At 40.0% G+C, this 19,884-nt stretch overlaps 1 protein-coding gene across 4 annotated transcripts; it reads left to right on the top strand.

Moving 5' to 3' along the window:
* Window positions 1-455: 455 nt before the first annotated feature.
* bzw1 (basic leucine zipper and W2 domains 1) lies at window positions 456-19,480 on the top strand. 4 transcript variants are annotated; one of them, XM_008113812.3, is made up of 12 exons: window positions 456-608; window positions 4,974-5,047; window positions 6,968-7,144; window positions 7,378-7,472; window positions 7,580-7,645; window positions 8,074-8,209; window positions 12,647-12,756; window positions 12,847-13,017; window positions 13,664-13,810; window positions 15,898-16,036; window positions 18,821-18,943; window positions 19,038-19,480. In XM_008113812.3, the coding sequence occupies exons 2-12, from the start codon at window positions 4,984-4,986 to the stop codon at window positions 19,067-19,069; spliced, it is 1,260 nt and encodes a 419-aa protein (XP_008112019.1). In that variant the 5' UTR covers window positions 456-608; window positions 4,974-4,983; the 3' UTR covers window positions 19,070-19,480. The 4 variants fall into 4 exon arrangements, with proteins under 4 accessions (XP_008112019.1, XP_008112014.1, XP_062816462.1 ...); XM_008113807.3 differs by having other exon boundaries at window positions 475-604; XM_062960392.1 differs by lacking the exon at window positions 456-608 and adding an exon at window positions 845-982.
* Window positions 19,481-19,884: the final 404 nt, after the last annotated feature.

Genomic DNA, 19,884 nt, shown 5'->3' with positions numbered 1-19,884 from the left:
AGACGCCGGAAAATGCTGTTACTCCCCCCTCTTCCATCTAAATGGATTAACCCAGTAACAAAACAAGACACTGGGCGTGCCCATTTGGGGGGGGGGGATGGCTCCTCCCTTGGAATGGGCTCAAATCACGTCCGAGTTATAAGGAACAGATTCAGTCGGTAAATGACGTCACCAAGTGGGGAGAGGCAAAGCGGCCTGGGTCGGACCATTTTACTACGGAATGCGGGGGGGGGGTGAGGCGGAGAGAAAGGCAAACCAATATATGTCAACTTTTGACATGGTTCGGGACCACAACCCTCACTTCAGGGAGGATGGAATAAAATAAATTGTCTGTACATCCCCGGTATCATAGCTGTACTGAGAGACTCATCTCCACACACACATATATATGCGCCCCCCCCATTTGGCAGAGGCAGTCAGAATGGTTTGTTCCCTGGCTTCTCCCTGCCCGTCTGTGCCCCTGCGCGCGGTATCGCGAGATTCCCGCGACGGTTGGGAGGGGGAGGAGACTCGAGACGCGACTACCGCCTCAGACCACCTTTCCGTCCTCCTCGCGCTGCTGGTGAAGCTCGTGCTCCTTGGACGTTCCTTTCCTGCCTTAAAAGTCGGTGAGCGCAGGGGGAGGGGGCGAGGCTCGGGGCGTGACACTCCCCCCATTATTTTCCTCTTCTCTCTCTCCTCCTCCCTCGCCCCCACTTACACGCGGCCTGGCATAGCCAGGCCTGGCCTGGCGGGTAACAAAGCGGCGGCCTCTGTTGGGTGGTGACGCCGGCGGGGGAGGAGGAGGCGACAGGGCGGGAGGCGCCGGCGGGGTTGCGGGACTGAGGCCTAGGCAGTCAGTGAGGGACTGAGGCCTAGTCTGGGCTAGTCGAGGAGGCGGAGCTTGCGGGAGGCTTCCCTTCTTACCTACCCTCCCTTTTCTTTCATTCTTCCCTTCCTCATCCTTTATTCCTTCTCCTGGACCACAACTCCGGAAGCCTCGGTGGGTAGGCCGGTATGTTTTGAGGAGAGGGGACGCTCAACAGGGTTAGGCAGGAAGCAGGTCTGACTCAGGCCCCTTCCACACAGCTGAATAATATTCAGCATTATCTGCTTTGAATTGGAATATATAGCAGTGTGGATATAGGGCCGTTCCACACAGCCCTATATTCCAGAATATCAATACAGAAAATCCCACAATATCTGCTTTGAACTGGGTTATCAGAGGGCCTTTCCACACAGCCATATAACCCAGAATATCAAGACAGAAAATCTCACAATATCTGCTTTGAACTGCGTCAGCTGAGTGTACACTGCCATATATTCCAGTTCAAAGCAGAAAATGTGGAATTTTATTCAGCTGTGTGGAAGGGGCCTATGCCAGCTCTAGATACCTGACATTTCCTCTTCTAAACCACTACCCAAAATAGAGGGGCACCATCCTCTTTTTCATATCCTGATATTGAGTGTATAACATGTTTCATCTTTAAGAATTTCCCCAGGTAACCTGATAGTATAAATGTGGAACAGTAGTAGATAGAAATATGTCCGGTTAAGCATCCCTTGCTCTGTGCTCCAGGGCCCTTCCACACAGCCCTATAAACCAAAAAATCAAGGCAGAAAATCCCACATTATCTGAGTATGGGCTCAGATAACCCAGTTCAAAGCAGATACTGTGGAATTTTCTGCCTTGATATTCTGGGATATAGGGCTGTGTGGAAAGGCCCCAGAGGGAAGCTGAGGTGGCCATTAGAGTAGAGGGGCCCATTCTTCCACGGGTTGCTGCAGAAAGTACAGAGACATCTGTTCATACTGTTTGTGGCCTTGTTTTTCTATAAGGCTTCCTTGGAGAGGGCGGATATACTGGGCATGCTGACTGGGATAGCCTGAGAATTGCCATATTAAAAATGGTCACTCTTCTGAGCTCTTGATTTTTTTCAAAATCAGAATATATACATAGTCCCAAACCAGACATCAGCACAGGGGTTTGAGTTTAATCCAGGATGAAGAACAAGTAATGCTATAGATACACAAAAGCATAAAGCCATATAGCTGTTGTTGGATTGCACCTGCCAGTAGTCCTAGGGCCCTTCCACACAGCCATATAGCCCAGAATATCAAGACAGAATAAGCTACAATATCTGCTTTGAGCTGGGTTATCTGGGTCCAGACTGCCATATATGCCAGTTCAAAACAGATAATGTGGGATTTTATTCAGCTTTGTGGAAGAGGCCTCAGATAACCTAGTTCAAAGCAGATGTTGTGGGATTTTCTGCCTTGATATTCAGGGTTATATGGCTCTGTGGAAGGGCCTTCCACCTGAGGGACTTTCCTTTCCTGGCAGTTTGTCTACTACCCTCCCTGATTGAGGAAGAAAGAAGGGCCTTTTGCACATAAGAAAGGAGGTGGAGGGGGCTTGCTAGCCTCTGATGGTGGTTTATTGGATGATAATAATGATAATAACTTTATTTTTATACCTCACCACCATCTTTCTGAAGGGACTTGGGGCTGCTTACATGCGAGACCAAGCCCAAAGCATACATATGAAATTTACCAATTAAAACACAGTTAAAAACATTGTTAAAAGTGATCAGACTAGGGAGAGCTGTGCATGGATGAGCCTTGGTTTGGAAAGAGGAGAAGCCTGCTGGGAAGAATAAAATCTCACATTATCTGCTTTGAACTGAGATATATGGACTCAGATATTCCAGTTCAAAGCAGATATTGTGGGTTATTCCTCCTTGATATTCTTGGTTTTATGGCTGTGTGGAAAGGGTCTTAGTGTACCCTCTCTTCGTGTGTTTTTATTTTGCAAAATATATTTTATCAGACCCATGGTGCCAGCTTCCAAAGGAGATAAAAGAATTGGTTTGTGCTATTGTAAGAATGTCACAATAAAGCTACTGAATGATCCCAATTAAAAGCATAAATCCAGTTCAATGTGGATTTTATACAGCTGAGGGCCCTTCCAGACATGCCCTATATCCCAGGATCTGATTCTAAGTTTTTTGTTTATCCCAGATTATCTGGCAATCTAGTTTAAAGCAGAAAACCCGGGATCAGATCCTGAGATATAGAGCCTGTCTGGAAGGGGCCACTTTCTTCGGTGCTTTTGAGGTCCCTTCCACACAGCCCTATATCCCGGAATATCAAGGAAGAAAATCCCACATTATCTGAGTGTGGACTTATATAATCCAGTTCAAAGCAGATATTGTGGGATTTTCTGACTTGATATTCTGGGATATAGGGCTGTGTGGAAGGGCCCTGAGATAAAGGCAAAATGCAAAATAGTCTTGTCCTGAAACACTCCGGGTTGTGCGCTCTTTTACAGGCTGCAATTTAGTTAGGGACAGTTTACTGATGCCTTGCTAGCTGTCATGCTCCTTTCCTAAGGATGCTCTGAACTGGAGCTCATGATGTAGCACATTTCCAAAGGGCAGGTGGGGGCAAGGAATGAGTCTCTTCCAAGAAGGAGCACTGTTGATTTTTCTGTCCCTTGAGAACTGATCTCTGCTGCCCAGATTTGAAAAATTCACCTTCTCAATTACTATACCTTATCTTTTTATCTAAGATTTTTTTGGTGTGAACCTTAAATGTTATCTCACATCCTGAGATGTGGGTGGGAGGCTATTTCAGCCTTTCCTGCATTTTAGACTGTTTGTAATTTGGCTTCAGGGATATATGTTAGGGGTGTGCTAACATATACTCCTGAAGAACAAATAGAGAACAAATAATTCATTCCGTTTTCAGATATCTTTTAAAATTGTGTAAGAGGGGAGAACCTTTGGCAGCTGCAAATCTTCTGATTCAAAATTAAATTAAGCACTGAATTCATTTTATAGACATTTGTAAATATTAACCTTGTTGCCTCTTTGTAATAGTAATGACCCAGTTTGTAGACTTACGGAGATTGTTAGTTGCTCACTTCAGATATCATAAAACCTGGTTTTCAAAATGTGACTTTATTGGTCCACTTTGAATATAAAGCAATTATGGTTAGAATTAGATTGGAAAGAGAGATAGGAATTTTCATGCAAAGGTGAAAGCAGCAGTTTTTGTTTTCCACATTATGATTTGGAGTTATGATATTATGGGTTCCAAAGGGTTAGTGTTTTTTGACACTTGCTCTGTATAAGCAATAATATTTCTCAACTAATTTATGAGAACAATTGTTTGTTTATTTGAAGGTGTTGATGAATGTCCAGAGATTTAATTATTGACTTGTCTAGTGAATACCTGGATAAAGGACTGAGATTCTCTAAAATGAAGATGAAAGTTTTATTAGCATACTTAGTACAAGTAAGGTTCTTTTAATAAAGATCTAAATACTTCAGTCTCACAATGAAAAATATGGGCACAGTGACTTGGCTTTGATATTGCAAATATCATTGGATAGGGAGGGAATCAAAACCAGAATATCTATAAAATGGTGTGGACCTCTAGCTAAGAACATAATGTGTCAAAAAATGAATAAATGGGAACTCTGCAAATTTGTGTTGGATATTATGTTTCTCAGGGAATGCAAAGTCCCATGCAAAATAAACTTGTGGCTTCTTTCCCAGTTCAAATATAGATAGGAACTGCCTTTTTTTTTGCATCTAACAGTCTTTTAACTCTACAGATTATTAGATAATTACAGTTATTATTTAATGAAGAATCATAAGCCTGCCACTACTCTGGTTACAACATATTATATTAAATAATAATTAGATGAGTGCATGATTTGTGGTTTGCAGTCATAGGCTAATCTTATAATTATTGTCCTCATAGAAGGACATACATAAAACATATGGTATTTGTTTTTAACCATATTAGTTTTTGCTTTTCAAAACAGGGAGAATACATTTGAAATACACAAGGATGCTGTTTCATGTTAAAGACAAATAATATATTTGTGTAGTGTTACCAATATCAGGAAAATGGTGGAACTAAAGTCTTCTCAAACTCATAATCTTTCTGCTTCAATTATGCATCTTGAATATTTGTTTTTACAGGGTGTCTTTTATGAATAATCAAAAGCAGCAAAAGCCAACGCTATCAGGCCAGCGTTTTAAAACTAGGAAAAGAGGTAAGCCCAATTATGTACTTTGAATAGTTTTTTGTTTGATACAGATAGACACCAGGAGTTTATGAAAAATTGGTTAGTGGCATGCATCCTGCTTTATGCCAAATGGGAAAAGCTGCATGTGTCAAACACTTACCAGAGTTACATTAACAAAATGTCAATATTAGAGTAAGCTTCTCTCAGATCATTCCCTCCAAGTACTGCTTTTAGAATATTTGGGTAGCGGCTTCTCACCTTAAATAGACTGATAATCTGAAGAAAGAAGCAAAGACCATGATACTTTGGCTTTGTTTATTAAATGATAGTGAAGAACTTTGGATTTATTTCCCTCATGAGAAAAGAACACCATTTGGAGTGAGGAAAGGCCCTCAGGTGCCACAGTAGAAGAGAATTTGTACACTTGAGAATGGTAGCAACAATAAAGCAACCCAAATTACGGAGAATTTACAGGAGATAAATTCAATATATTTTATGTCAGCTGCTGGGTATATCAATTTGATGAGGCATCAGCAGCTGACAAGGGAATTCAGTGACTGGGGGTTTATTTCAAAATAAGTGGATATGATTTTTGGAATGTATTTTTCTCTGCCAAACTGAGTTTTCAAACACAGAAAATAAGTACAGTAGAGTCTCACTTATCCAACACTCGCTTATCCAACGTTCTGGATTATCCAACGCATTTTTGCAGTCAGTGTTTTCAATATATCATGATATTTTGGTGCGAAATTGGTAAATATAGTAATTACTATGTAGCATTACAGCGTATTGAACTACCTTTTCTGCCAGATTTGTTGTATAACATGATGTTTTGGTGCTTAATTTGTAAAATCATAACCTAATTTGATGTTTAATAGGTTTCTCCTTAATCTCTCCTTATTATCCAACATATTCGCTTATCCAACATTCTGCCGGCCCGTTTATGTTGGATAAGTGAGACTCTACTGTACCAGAATTTGCAGCCTCATTACTTTACTCTTGTATATATTTTTGTTTTTATGAAATAAAAATGATCTAATCCAGCTGGTTGTGTGATACTGAAATTTTTGGGAACATAAATATGTCAGTAGTCATTGTGTTAAAAAATTAAGTAGTTCTGGCATCATATTTGACCTCTGGTTTATTGGAAATCAGCCAGTATATGCTCCTGCTTGGCTCCTCTAGGCAGAAGTGGAAGGTATGTGTTCTAGCTTGTTTTTTTTAAAACAAGCCAGAATCTCTAGTTCAGGCATTATGACAAAAAAAAAGTGATGATGGAGTCTGTTGGATTCTCCTGTCTGCATTTGAATCTTTAAAAACAGAAGGAATAGATTTTGACACACTTCCATGCTTCACTGGAGCATTTGGAGTGCAGGTGTCATAATGCAGTAATATTTGTCACTGGATAAAAAATTCTCATTTTGAGGAAAAGAAGACAGCTTAACACTTAAATTTTTTAATGTCTCATTGCTTTTGGTAGATTGTAATGTGTTTAGTATTGGAATAGCAAATAACTGCAGTAGGCCATCTGAATGTCTGAGCTCTAGCATTTACACTTTGCACTTGTCCCATATTATTAAATGGTGGTGATGTAAACATATTGAAGTGCGTGTTTTCAAATCGCTGCCATTTAAGAACTGGACCCCTGTGGATATAATGAGGCCCATGCAAACATAAACAACTCCAGCACAACCTGCTAGTATTTCTGCATATTGTTACACTTCAGTCCCAGAAGCTGTAGTGAATGAGCACATCTTGGTGCAATATTTTCTGATCAACTCAAGTTCTGAAATGTTTCAAATGGAAAAATGCTTTCTATCAATCTTCAGTTTATCTCCTCCCCCCCCCCCTTTTTTTGTCAATTCTTCATTACAGAGTAGGTAGACTGTATGGTTTTTTTCTCTGTGTTTTTTTTTCAATGTTCATAATGCTTCTTATTGATTACAGATGAAAAAGAGAGGTTTGACCCCACTCAGTTTCAGGACTGTATTATTCAAGGTTTAAATGAAACTGGCAGTGACTTGGAAGCAGTAGCAAAATTCCTTGATGCTTCTGGGGCAAAACTTGATTATCGCCGCTATGCAGAGACACTCTTTGACATTCTGGTGGCTGGTGGAATGCTGGGTAAGTTTCCTTTCTTGGGTCTTCAGTTTACAAACACATCTTGTAGATCTATGGTAAAGCATGTGTTTTGCATGGAGAAGGTTCCAGACATAAACACATATAGTTAAAGGGCTCACTGAAACCTTGGAGAGCACGGTTACATTTGATTTGCTATTGGATTTTCTAAACATTAGTCAGGATTAAGTCTTGGATTACAACTCAGTTGACAAACCTAAATGTCAATTTCTTAATAGCCCCAGGTGGTACATTGGCAGATGACATGATGCACACTGATGTCTGTGTATTCGCTGCACAAGAGGACCTAGAAACGATGCAAGCATTTGCTCAGGTAAGTGTTCTTTTACAAATGACTCTTGATTTTTTTTCTGTCCCTAGGAATGAAAGTTGATCCAATATATCTTTTATGTTGCTTAATCACTAATATTTGGTTTACAGGTCTTTAACAAGCTGATCAGGCGTTACAAGTACCTGGAAAAAGGCTTTGAGGATGAAGTTAAAAAGGTATTGAACATTAGAACTAGGTTTTTGCACTGTAACCATGCAAATGTCTCTACAGCTATTAGTAACAGAAGAACATTAACCGGCATTAGTCTTCCTGCCTGCCTATTCCAATCCTCCATGACCTGAAAAAAGAAAAGAAAAATATATTCTCATTCAATTTCTAAAAGCTTTTCTTTCTTGCAATCTGGAAAGTTATGTTAATGCTTTACAAAATTGGTGTAATACTTTTTAAAAATACTGTAACTGTTTACTGGGAGTAAAGCCTATAGGATTCCCTGAGACTTCTGACTGCATGTATAGTATTGCACTGTAAATCCTCTTAATGCAGCCTCCTTTTTGAAATGGTTTTTTGATGCTTTCTAAATCACTTGCTAGCATTGGCAGACAGAATCAATGACTTGCTTGTTTGAACTGTTTTCTTCTTGCAGTTGCTGCTATTCTTGAAAGGTTTTTCAGAGTCTGAGCGCAACAAATTGGCCATGCTGACGGGTATTCTTCTGGCCAACGGGACACTTAATGCGTCTATTCTCAACAGCCTGTATAATGAGAATCTAGTCAAGGAAGGTAATTGCAGTAATTTAAAATGGTTGTGGGTAGTTCTAGGAACAATCTTTCCTGATCCGATTTAGAGCTCTCTGTACTATGTTGCACAGGAGCCCTGCAATCTCTTTGTAATTGTAAATTCAAGTTTAGCTTCAGATTACTGTAATGTTTAGCCAAAGAATTTTTCATACTTTTCAATGAGTTTGTGTAGATTGCATTAAGATCCCCAGATCTCATATCCACCGATCCCATAACCATGGTTTTGCTGATACACTTCACACAATAGCCTCAGACTTTAATTCATTGCCAGGAAAAGGGAAAGCCATCCTGCATTAATTAATTTCCCCTCCGGATAGGAGGTGAACTGGAGACAATATTAAATGTTATATTTTTGCTCTCGGCATGAAAATAAGAGTACTCCCTGTCCCCAGTGGTTTCATGTATCTGTGGGAAGTCCTGGAACATACCTTGCAGATATGGGGGGGTCATACTACATCATTATTTGGGTGTACTGTAATAATGCATAGTAATTCTTCAGATTTGATTGTTTTTATTGCTTTGCTTTAGTATGTTTGATTTTGTTGAAGATGGTTCTTCACAGTAATTTCCTTTTGGTGCAGAGAGTTTGTAATTTAATTTCCAGTTTCCAGCATTGTCTTACATGTTGCTACAAAATATTTAGCCAAGTAACATTGTTTTTTGTACATGTTCTCTGTGACACAAATGGGTTTACTGCACCTATGCAGTGCATCATTTGAAAAATCTTGTTAGCTCCTTCTTTCTTGGCCCTTGTAATCAGACTGATTCCTGCTGAAACACTCAGTTCTTTTTTGTCAGTTCAACAGTATCATTGAAATAACTGTTGGTGAGCTGTCCACTTCTTTTTCAGCTGTATTTCTGCTTTCTCTTTGGATTGTGTTTAGACTTCTTTGTTTCGGATCGTGATGTGGCTTTATCTTGGACTTTGTCTTTTGAATTGGCCCAGACTGTTTCCTTCATTTTGTCTTAGGACTTCATCAGACCAAGCTGGGAGAAAGTGGGAAGATAATCTTCTTGCACATAGAATAATCTTCTTTGCATAATATTCTGTCTCTTAAAAAGGTGGAGAATTTATCCCCAATCACAAAGGATTGCCTCCCATCTCAACCATTCTTAAACCATTACTTTTCTTTCCTTCTCACTCCCATTATCTAGAGGAGACCCAAGGCATCATTCTTAAGACAAACACCTCTTCTATGGGATATTTTCCCTCTCAATCCTGTTACTCTAGAGCAGTGGTTCTCAAACTTTTTCTGCTGTGGAGCCCTTTTTGAAACAAAAGTTTCTTGTAGTGTCTGAAGAAATGCTTTATACACACACACACACACACACACATATACCAGCTTGGGGTCTGTGTGCCAAGTTTGCTCCAGATCTGACATCAGTTAGAGTCAGTGCTTTCTGGATGCGGGTGAACTACAACTCCTAAAGCCAAGGTCAGTTCCCCCCCAAACCCCTGCAGTATATTCAGTTGGTAATGGGGCTTCTCTGTGCCAAGTATAGTCCCACTCCATTGTCAGTGAGGATCACAGATTCTCTGGATGCAGGTGAACTATAACTTCCGTAAATCAAGGTCAGTGTCCCCAAAACTTCTCCAGTATGTTCTATTGGTCATGGGGTGTCTGTGTGTCAATTGTGGGTCCAGATCTATCATTTGTGGGAGGACTTAGTGGTCTGTTGAAGTTGTAGCTGAATCAGGTAAAGGTACTGCAAATCCCATCATCCATAGTCCATCCTCCTCCAAACTTCACCAGGATATAAAGTGGGACATGGGGGGGGGGGAGGTCTGTGTGCCAAGTTTGGTCCAGGTCTGTCATTCGTGGAGGCCGTGGTCTCTGGAAGTGAGTAAGGGTCCTGCAAATCCTTGGATTCACAGTGTTTTCTGGATAAAGATGACCTACAACCTCTATAAATCAAGCTCAAATCCCCCCAAACCTGGTCATGGGGGTTCTGCGTGCCAAATGTGGTCCAGATCCATTATCAAAGAGGTCATAGTGCTAAGCTTTGATGCAGAGTGAAACAACTTCCATCCTATAGAGTCAGTCTTCCCAACCCCTCTAGTCTGTTCAGTTGCTGATCAATTCCTCTGTTTGCTGTGTGCCATAGAAAGGGGTAGGAAAGGGTTAAGGGAGAGGTATTGGGCGGGTACGTGTAAATTTCACACCAATGATGAGAGAAAGGAACCCCGGGATGTCTGCCTGTGATGGAGGAACACATCAGTCCTAGGATGAAATCGTCCCCAAATGAAAACATTCCTTGGGTGGTGGGCTGATGTGTTTGGGGAGGACATTGACAACATGTGCGCTACATGTTCATGGCACTCACTATAACCTGCAGTGTCAGTGGAGGGCGTGCCTTTAGAGGTATCTCAGCACTTTGTACTATAGCCTATTTGTGGAGGTGAGAGGCTGTCTGTGTAAGTGGATACCTTTGCCACATATACACATTTCCATTTTTAATATGTGTATGTATGTGTGTGCTATATGTCAGACATGGGCCGGGCCAGTGGCAGATGGATGGAGAGTATTTGTGTGAACTAATTCAAACAGTTCAAAAAGAAAAAAGGAAGAACAAATACAATAGTTATAATGAAGAACAATTTTAACCAACATAAACTTAACAGTATTTCGGTAGAAGACGACTCTGGGGCCATCCAGTCCCCTTCTGCCATGCAGGAAAAGCACAATCAAAGCACAAAGATTATGTTTATTTAAAAACAAATTACTGTTCCAGGCTTATGCAGAAGGGTTTTGTAAAAGAAGTAGAATATAGGAGGTTGCCCATAGGAACACCCATTTCTCCATGTCACTGAAGCAGTTCAACACAGGCAAATCTTGACAGTTTCCATCCCACATGTCAAAGAGATTTTCCCCTTTTTTCCAGGTACACCAGGAGCTCAGAAGATGGTTTCTCTCTGACTTTAGTCCCCCCCCCCCCCAAAAAAATTTTTTCCTACATTTCTGACACAGTTCACTGACACCACATATGACAGTTGGGGTTCTGGCTGAACCATATGAAGGGCTTTGTGGCACTTAGTCTATGAACTATTTTAGAAGTGTGGGGAGTGTGGGGTGTAGTGAGATGTACTTGTATTTGATGAAGTCCTTAGTGACTTCATCTGGCTCCTTCAAGAAATGGACCTATGCAGGGCACAAATCCTGAATGGGATGATTGTTCACACTGTCTGTTATCCCTTGGATAACGCCAGTTTTGTATGCATTTATTCTCCAAGTGCATAAAAAGATTGACCCAGGGTTAAGGCTCTTCTATATGGGTAAGCTTTATCTCCACTCAAGCCCACCAATATAAGCCACAGATCACTACTTTTGATCTTTTTCTGCTCCAACTGCCTACAATTCATCAGCAGTAAAAAGAGTCCAAAGATTATTCGGAGAAGTTCATGGACAGCTGTGAACATTCTGCTCCTTACTATACCACTCAATCCAAGACTTCTTTGGTTTTGATTTGAGTAAACCCAACCCTTTATCTCCCACATTGGGTTGGTCTCTCAATCTGGACATCTCTGCCTCTACATCCAAGCATATGTAGGTAGCATTAAAAAAGAAAGTGAAGAATGTGGACTCCTCAGTTCAAGCTGGTTTTGACTTTTAATCCCTAACTGTCCAGGCTATCTGAACCACTCAATCTCCCTATGCAAGCCAAAGAAGGTTTTCTCTTGGTCCCATCACCTTCCCAGGGTCATGTTTTATATTATGGTTTATTTTAGTTGTGCTTTTATCTAGATTGTTTTATTTTACTATGTTCCTATTTTTATTGTGTTTTGCTTTAATGGATTGTTTTGTATTTATGTCTTGTGAGTATTTTGTCCCATTTGTAAGCCACCCCGAGTCCCCTCGGGAAGATGGTGGCAAGATATAAGAGTAAAGTTGTTATTTAATGGGGATCTGACTGCTCCCAGGCTGTCCAATAACCTCCTATGGGAGGTTTACTTGACCTCTCCCTGTTCTCTTTCTGCCAGCAGGTGAATCTTTTTGTTTGGGCAGGGTTTTGACCAACAAGCATAGTGTGTGTATTTTATTTTATTACTGACTTACGTTTAAGTATTTAAATTTTATTTTTGCTTTCTCATTGTGTACTATGTTGAACAATGTAATACTTACATTAATACTTCTGTACATTGGGAATATCTAGCCTTGTTTGTTAGGACAGTATACCAGCAGCCTTGCTTTTTATTATTGATGAATAAATATTTCAAATAAAACCAGTGGATTTTATCTGAAATATGTTACAGAAGGATTTGAAGTAAAGGAATGCAACTCCAAATTTTGTGTGCTGATGTTATGCTTATATTATTTTAGTTTGTTCTGAGTTTTGAGTTTCATGTCTGTGTGTTTAGGTTTTAGGATATAATTTATTTTTTCCAGCTTGATACTATTAATACAACCACTCTTCATGCAGGTGTTTCAGCAGCCTTTGCAGTAAAACTGTTCAAATCATGGATAAATGAAAAAGATATCAACGCAGTGGCAGCTAGCCTTCGTAAAGTCAACATGGACAACAGGCTGATGGTGCGTTAAGTGAAATATATCAGTTGCTTGAAAATGAATAGTCCGTTAATTGTGGTATCCAAATAATCTGTCTTTCTTTATATATTTCAGGAACTCTTTCCAGCCAACAAGCAAAGCCTTGAACACTTCACCAAGTACTTCACTGATGCAGGATTGAAGGAACTTTCTGAATATGTCCGGAACCAGCAGAGCATAGGGGCTCGTAAAGAACTGCAGAAAGAACTCCAAGAGCAGATGTCACGTGGGGATCCATTTAAGGATGTGAGTGCATTCAACTACACTTTATTAATGCCAATTATCTTTCTTAGATCTAAATTATATTTAATGACTACATTCCAGGGCAGAAATATTACATTGTTGGTTTTTGTTTCCTTCTAAGAGCTTGCAACACAACAGGACATTTGTACCATGCAGCTTTGTGGTGTGTCCTCGGTTGCTGGGCTTAGATTTGATGAGTTTTCTGCAGAATATATCTCCAAATTAGAGATAGTCTGAATGGCTGTGGGTCCTTCCAGGCAAGGCCTTTATCCCAGGATCTGATCCCAGGTTTTCTGTTTATCCCAGATTATCTGGCAGTGAGGACTCATATAATCCAGTTCAAAGCAGATATTGTGGGATTTTCTGCCTTGATATATGGTTGTGCGGAAGGGCCCTGTGTTTCTGCATTGCTTATTGTAACATGCATGGGAAAACCATAGGTAGAATATCAAATGGATATTTCAGTGTGGGGATTCAACTTGACATTATCAAATTATTTGAATAGGTCCCACATAATTTAAGTAAGGAGCCAGATATTGCAGCACTTGGTTCTTACTTGAAACAATGCTGCTTCCTAAGATAAATATCAAAATATAGTCTATATGCACAACATAAGATGTGCAAAACTGACTAAGTTCTTTGTGTCTAGATCATCTTGTATGTCAAGGAGGAAATGAAGAAAAACAACATATCAGAACAGACTGTGATAGGCATAATCTGGTCCAGTGTAATGAGCACTGTGGAATGGAACAAAAAGGAGGAGCTAGTAGCAGAACAAGCCATCAAGCACTTGAAGGTATTTATGCATTAGATTAACATTTGAGCAAACGTGTTCAATAAGGAAGGGGGGAAGAAAAAGTAACTGGCTGTACTTTTAAGACTAACTGGTTTCTATTTTCCCACGCGCATTCGTGGATATGAACCCATTTCTTCAGATCTGTACTGCATTTGGAGAAGAAAGTTCATATTCACAAAAGCTCATGAAAAATAAAAACTAGTCAATTTTAAAGGTGCTGGCACTTTTTCCTTTCTCCCTTGCTTTGTTGTTCTTATGCTGCAAGAGACTTAACACAGCTACTTTGAAAATATTCAGTAACCAGATTGTAGACGTGTGTGAAAGATTGAAATACAGTAGAGTCTCACTTATCCAACATAAACGGGCCAGCAGAACGTTGGATAAGCGAAAATGTTGGATAATGAGGGATTAAGGAAAAACCTATTGAACATCAAATTACATTATGGTTTTACAAATTAATCACCAAAACATAGAAGATCAGTGTTGGGAACACACTGATTTACAGTAGATTCTACTGATATACTGTAGAATCCCATATTGAGCCTAGAGGAATGGCAACACTGGAAAACCAAATTTTGCTTGGTCAGTTGTCTCCAGAATCTCATCTAGAGCTGGGTGGCTCTGTGTTCGGGGGGGGGGGGGGGGGGGGCTTGGATTGTGCCTTCCAGCCTAGCAGAATGTGGCTGGACTGGATAGCCTCTTGAGAAGAAAAAGGCTAGAAGTACAAGTTGCTGCAAGACTATCAGAGGTAAAAGGAGGAGGAGGAGGGAGTGTGTTGGGGCGAAGAAGGAAGCGAGAAAGGAGAGAGAGAGGATCTGGAGCAAAATGTGTGTGTGTGTGCAGGAAGAAAGCGGGAGGGGGGGATCCTCCACCCAACTGGCCAGGTCAGGAGACGACAGAGGCAGCCAGCCCCTTACCCCACTTGCCAGCCCCAGCTTCCTTTCCCAAGCCCAGCCCCCCTCCTTCCTTCCAATCATGAGCCCTTTCCTCCCACTGATTAGGAAGCTAGGCTGGGCTGGAGAGACGTCTCCATAGCAGGAGAGAGAGGCTCTGTGTGCACCAAGAGCACAGAGAGAGAGGAGAGCCATCGTGTTTCCGTTCCCCCCTCCTCCCGCTCTTGCATACAAATGGCCCCCAATGGGAGGAGGATTCACCCCCCTTCCCTCCAGAGATGTGCTTCCCCCTCCCCCCTCCATTTTTTCACACGTAGCGGCAGAGTTTTGTGGGGAAGGAGTTGCCAAGCTCATTCATCGCTATGATAAGTGCCTAGATTTGAATGGCGACTATGTTGAGAAGTGGTATTTGGGTGTGGCTTTCAACTGCATATGGTAAATGTTTTCTCCTTTACTTTGTTCATTTTTAATTCCAAAACTTTCTGGATAACACTCGTATAACAGTGATTCTCAACCTGGGGTCCCCAGATGTTTTTGGCCCACAGCTTCCAGAAATCCCAGCCAGTTTACCAGCTGTTAGGATTTCTGAGAGTTGAAGGCCAAAAACATCTGGGGACCCCAGGTTGAGAATCACTGCTATAGAACCTAGTGAGTTATTTTTTAGTTTCTAAAACACCATTGTTTGTAAAATACACAGTAATTTCAGTACCGCCAATGGGGTGGGGGGCTTTATTTGTTTATGAAATAGCAGCTGTGATATATACCATTTTTAGAGGCATTTATAGAAAGGTAAAATGGGTCTTAGAATGGAAGAAAAACAGTAATTCTTTAACAGGTGTGAATATGTTCTATCTTCACAAAACAGTAACAGATATTCTCTTATTAGGAAAAACATATACAGGTATGACTGCTGGTGTCATGGTTAAACTATATCCCTTCACATCCATAACAATTTCATAGAAGTGCTTAAAATAATGAAATGGCCAGCAAAAACCATTCAGGAAAAGCTAAAAAATACAGGTCTGAATGTCCAGAAATCCTCAATTTCTAAGAGAATTGTCTACTTTCATGGGATTTTTTGCTTTGTTTTTGTTTTCTTTGCTGCTCCACTTTGAAGGGAAATGTTATCTGTACAGCTTGTTGAGAAGTTCTTCCTGATGCTTAATTTTTTTTCTGTTCCTGCAATCTTTGCAGCAATACAGCCCTCTTCTTGCTGCCTTTACAACTCAAGGTCAGTCCGAACTGACTCTGTTGCTCAAGATTCAGGAGTACTGTTACGATAACATCCACTTCATGAAAGCCTTCCAGAAAATAGTGGTGCTCTTCTACAAAGGTAATTTCAATTTATAATCTTAACACATAGCTCTAGAAATGTTAACAGTTGAAATGTAGACTTTTGGCCTGGGAAGAGTGCAACTGCAGCTCATTTTTCTAATAAGGCTGTTGAGGTTGATATAGCTCCAGAAGCTAAAGCTGGTACAGTAGCTGTTCTGTTCAAAATAATTAGTCATTCAAAAGACCAGTTTACTCTTTAATTGTTTGCTCCCTAATTGTCAGATGTAGTCAAGTTAATCTGTGCAGTGACTGATTTGTATTTGTGTTACATGATACTACATGATGTGGACACTATTCTTATTGTGTGTAGGTGCCTCTTGATAAACTGTTTCAAAACATTTCCACAATTTATTAAGCACATTCCTGGTGCTTTTGCAGACTGAGGGAAGAAGGAGCAGCCTTGATGTGGGAATAAAAACTGGTTTTTCTTCCCCTCCTTCAATGCTGTCTTCAAAGTGTCCTCCTCCTTCCACTGCTCAGGCTGTTTCCTCAGAGCTACCGATGCAGCTGTGGCTGGGAGACCTGCATATGGATGGTGTCTGATCTCTGCTCAGCCTCCAATCCTCAAGCAGCTGATGTGGAAGATATAGCTGTAGACTATCAGGGAAGATGTATTGTCGAAGGTTTTCATGGCCAGAATCACTGGGAGTTGTGTGGTTTCTGGGCTATATGGCCATGTTACAGCAGCATTTTCTCTGGTTTCATCTGCATTTGTGGCTGGCATCTTCAGAGGATCCTTTGAAGATGCCAGCCACAGATGCAGATGAAACATCCAGAGTCAATGTTGCTATAACATTATCATACAGCCTGGAAACTACACATAACCCCACCACGGAGGAGTTTCCTGAAATAAGCCACAAGTCGAAAGGGAGACCCTACTAATCGCATTATCTGACAGGTCCACCATTTTATCTGCCTTAAATACCCTCTATTGAAGAGCACCACTAAGCACTTTAAGATGTGCAAACACACCCCTAGTGGTGATGATGTTAATAAGCAGCCTCATCTTGCCAGCCATTTTAGTTGTCCAAAAGTGTGTTTTTGTTTTTTTCATTCTTTGCAATCACAAGTTTCCATACCTTCTATCTTTACCTGTTTCTATGGGGATTTACTATTTTGTGATTCCTTTTTCTTCAGTCACTAGCCTTTGTTTTAAAAAGGAAGGAAAAACGACCTTTCAGTCCTTCCCTTTCCAATTTGTGGTCCCCCCCCCCACCTTCCTGCATTTCCCCTTTTTAAAAGTAGATACTTTCTTTACTCTCATTTTTCCTTTTGACTTATTAAATATTTGGTAAGTCTCCAAAGCAATTGGAAATCCTATCTTATCCTTCTTACCAAAAGTTCAAAGCCACCATGGCCACCTTGTCCGGAGCCAGTGTCATGGCAGACATGTGTGGTTTGGGTCTAGGCTCCCCCTTTTCCCTTGCCAGTCTTGGGTAGGTCTCATTCATGGGTGGCTCCTTCTACACTGACAGATAATGTGTTATTGGGAATTTGTCATGGAGGTCCATTCTTGCCAGGGAGAAGGAGACATTCATCTGGTCATATTCCTCCTATATTGTCTCTGGCGCTTATATGCAAGTGAAGTACATAGGGATCTAATGGAAAAAGCTTAACTTAAATCCCTTGCCTTGTCTGGATAGCAAAAAAAAAAAAAAATAGCCTACCGGTAGATGTCCCATGGCAAAAAAAGTCACAGTAAGTTCCAATGCACCATCTTCCCATTCACATGCTGAAGGGTTCTAGGAATGAACTTGTCAGGAATTTTCAGAATATAACTACTGTATTGAGAAAAATCTCTGCTTCCAGCTGAACTTTTGGAATGAACCTTTATTAGCATCATGATATTTTCTAGCTCCAGCCCATTGTCAGATTGCTGAATGAGATATGCAATATCTGTCCTATCAATATTTTCTTAAAGAAATGCAGGAACAATTGAGTGAGGTGAAGGAGAGTAGAAATCACCTTTCCAGGACTGCTTCAAATATATTCCTATCCCTGAATAACTTTTGCTTATCAAATAACATTTCATAGGCCATTAAAAGTATCTTAATATATGAATAATAAAATCAGCACATTGTATTTTGCCTGTGTTCACTCCCTGTGGTTTATACAGCAGCCTTATCAGGCCAGGCAGCATTCTCATTCATATGAATTCTTTGGGAACATAATTTTAGCTTACTTTAGCCAAGGAGAGGAAGGTGCACATAAATCTGATTTAATGAACCCATTGAGCATCCCCTATCTGAACAAAATCTGGTTTGTTAAAAAAATGAAGACATTACTATCGAATGAGAAAATATTTGTCTTTACTGTTAGCTGCTTTGAGTCTCCTTATGGAGAGAAAAAGCGGGATATAAATAAACATAATACCATAATACACGGACAAGTTCAATGAATAATTGCTTTTGGTTCAGTTTGTCTGTTGGCAGCAGAGTCTTCAAGAACTCGTTTTAATTAAAAGAGCAGAACTTTTCCATATATCTTTTTTGTTGTTTTTCTAACAGCTAAGTGTTTTTCTTAAGAGATTATAAAGGCATCTTCTTGAAAATAGTTTGTGTATTCTGGTGAGGTTTCAGCTCTATACATAGCCCATTGTATAATGTATGAAAATGTTTTCCCTGTATTAGTTGCATGTCATTGAAAGTTACAGCCTTGTTTTGCAAACATTTTCAGTGTTAACATTTTTTTACATCGGAAATAAATGAATAATCTTGAATATATTTGCCAGACTGTTCTGTGTGAAGGAGTAGATAGATAATGATCCTAATTTTTCCTACAGCTGAGGTGCTAAGTGAAGAACCCATCTTGAAATGGTATAAAGATGCGCATGTTGCCAAAGGAAAGAGTGTCTTTCTGGAACAAATGAAGAAGTTTGTAGAATGGCTCAAGAATGCTGAAGAAGGTAACTAAACATTGAATACATTAACTGTTATTGTTGGAAGCTAAAAGTCTAGCAAAAACATGTTCTTGATGGAAAACTTTTTTATTTATTTCAGAATCTGAGTCTGAAACTGAAGAAGGTGACTAAGTTGTCAAACTGTCAACAGTAAAGCAAACAGGAGCTGTACATAAAATGTCATGTCTTGTGTTCTTCTGATTTTTACATCCTACCTCCCTATATCAAGCATGATATAAGGGCTCTCATGGCAAATTTATGTTTGTGTTTTCTATGGTCATTAGAGAACACTGGAATTAGGTTTTCAAAACCATGTATTAGTAGCTTACAGGAGCTATAGATTTGATTCTAACATTGCATTAGTCCTTTCAGTTACATTCTACCTCCTGTATTTTCTACTGTAACATTTAAAGCCTTTCACAACTTAAAATTCATTTTATCCCTGGGTTTTCTATAAAAGTTTACAAGTAGACATGATTTGGGAAATAAAATTTGTTATACGATTCTGTTTGCAAATTAAACTGTACAAGTATCCAAAGTTGAGATGCCATAGTTGTGTGATTTTTGTGTAGAAGATAACTACACCCAGGCAAGAGTGATCTATTTTTCCAGCCACTTCTCCTAAAGCATTTATCATGTTCTTGCATAGTTATATGCAGGGCCTGCAACTGCATTTAACCCTCCATTTTCTCATCTGGAAAATAATTTTACAGAGTAGCAGTTGAGATCATCCATTTGAAATGCAAAAAGAGCTTTACTTTTTGACCAGTCTTAAGACAGAATAATTCTACAGGGCTCTAAAACCCTCTGACTGAATTTTACTAAAATTGTGGCCTTAAAGAAAAATTAAATATGTAAAACTTCTGTCACAGTTGACATATGAATAATGATAGTTGAGAATAAGTTGTTGAAAAGTTTTAAAATTCATCCCTGAAAGGGATGGAAAC

Source organism: Anolis carolinensis, chromosome 1 (genome assembly GCF_035594765.1).
Source record: "Anolis carolinensis isolate JA03-04 chromosome 1, rAnoCar3.1.pri, whole genome shotgun sequence".
Taxonomy (NCBI): Eukaryota; Metazoa; Chordata; class Lepidosauria; order Squamata; family Dactyloidae; genus Anolis; species Anolis carolinensis.
The sequence above is the reverse complement of the archived record's forward strand: the minus strand, read 5'-3'. Positions and strand labels throughout refer to the sequence as shown.

Excerpts from the sequence above, each read along its gene's own strand:
- bzw1 (XM_008113812.3), top strand. The coding sequence starts at position 4,984 with ATGAATAATCAAAAGCAGCAAAAGCCAACGCTATCAGGCCAGCGTTTT. Across the intron at positions 7,646-8,073 it reads TTGAGGATGAAGTTAAAAAG|TTGCTGCTATTCTTGAAAGG; the intron begins GTATTGAACATT and ends TTCTTCTTGCAG. Across the intron at positions 8,210-12,646 it reads TGAGAATCTAGTCAAGGAAG|GTGTTTCAGCAGCCTTTGCA; the intron begins GTAATTGCAGTA and ends CTCTTCATGCAG.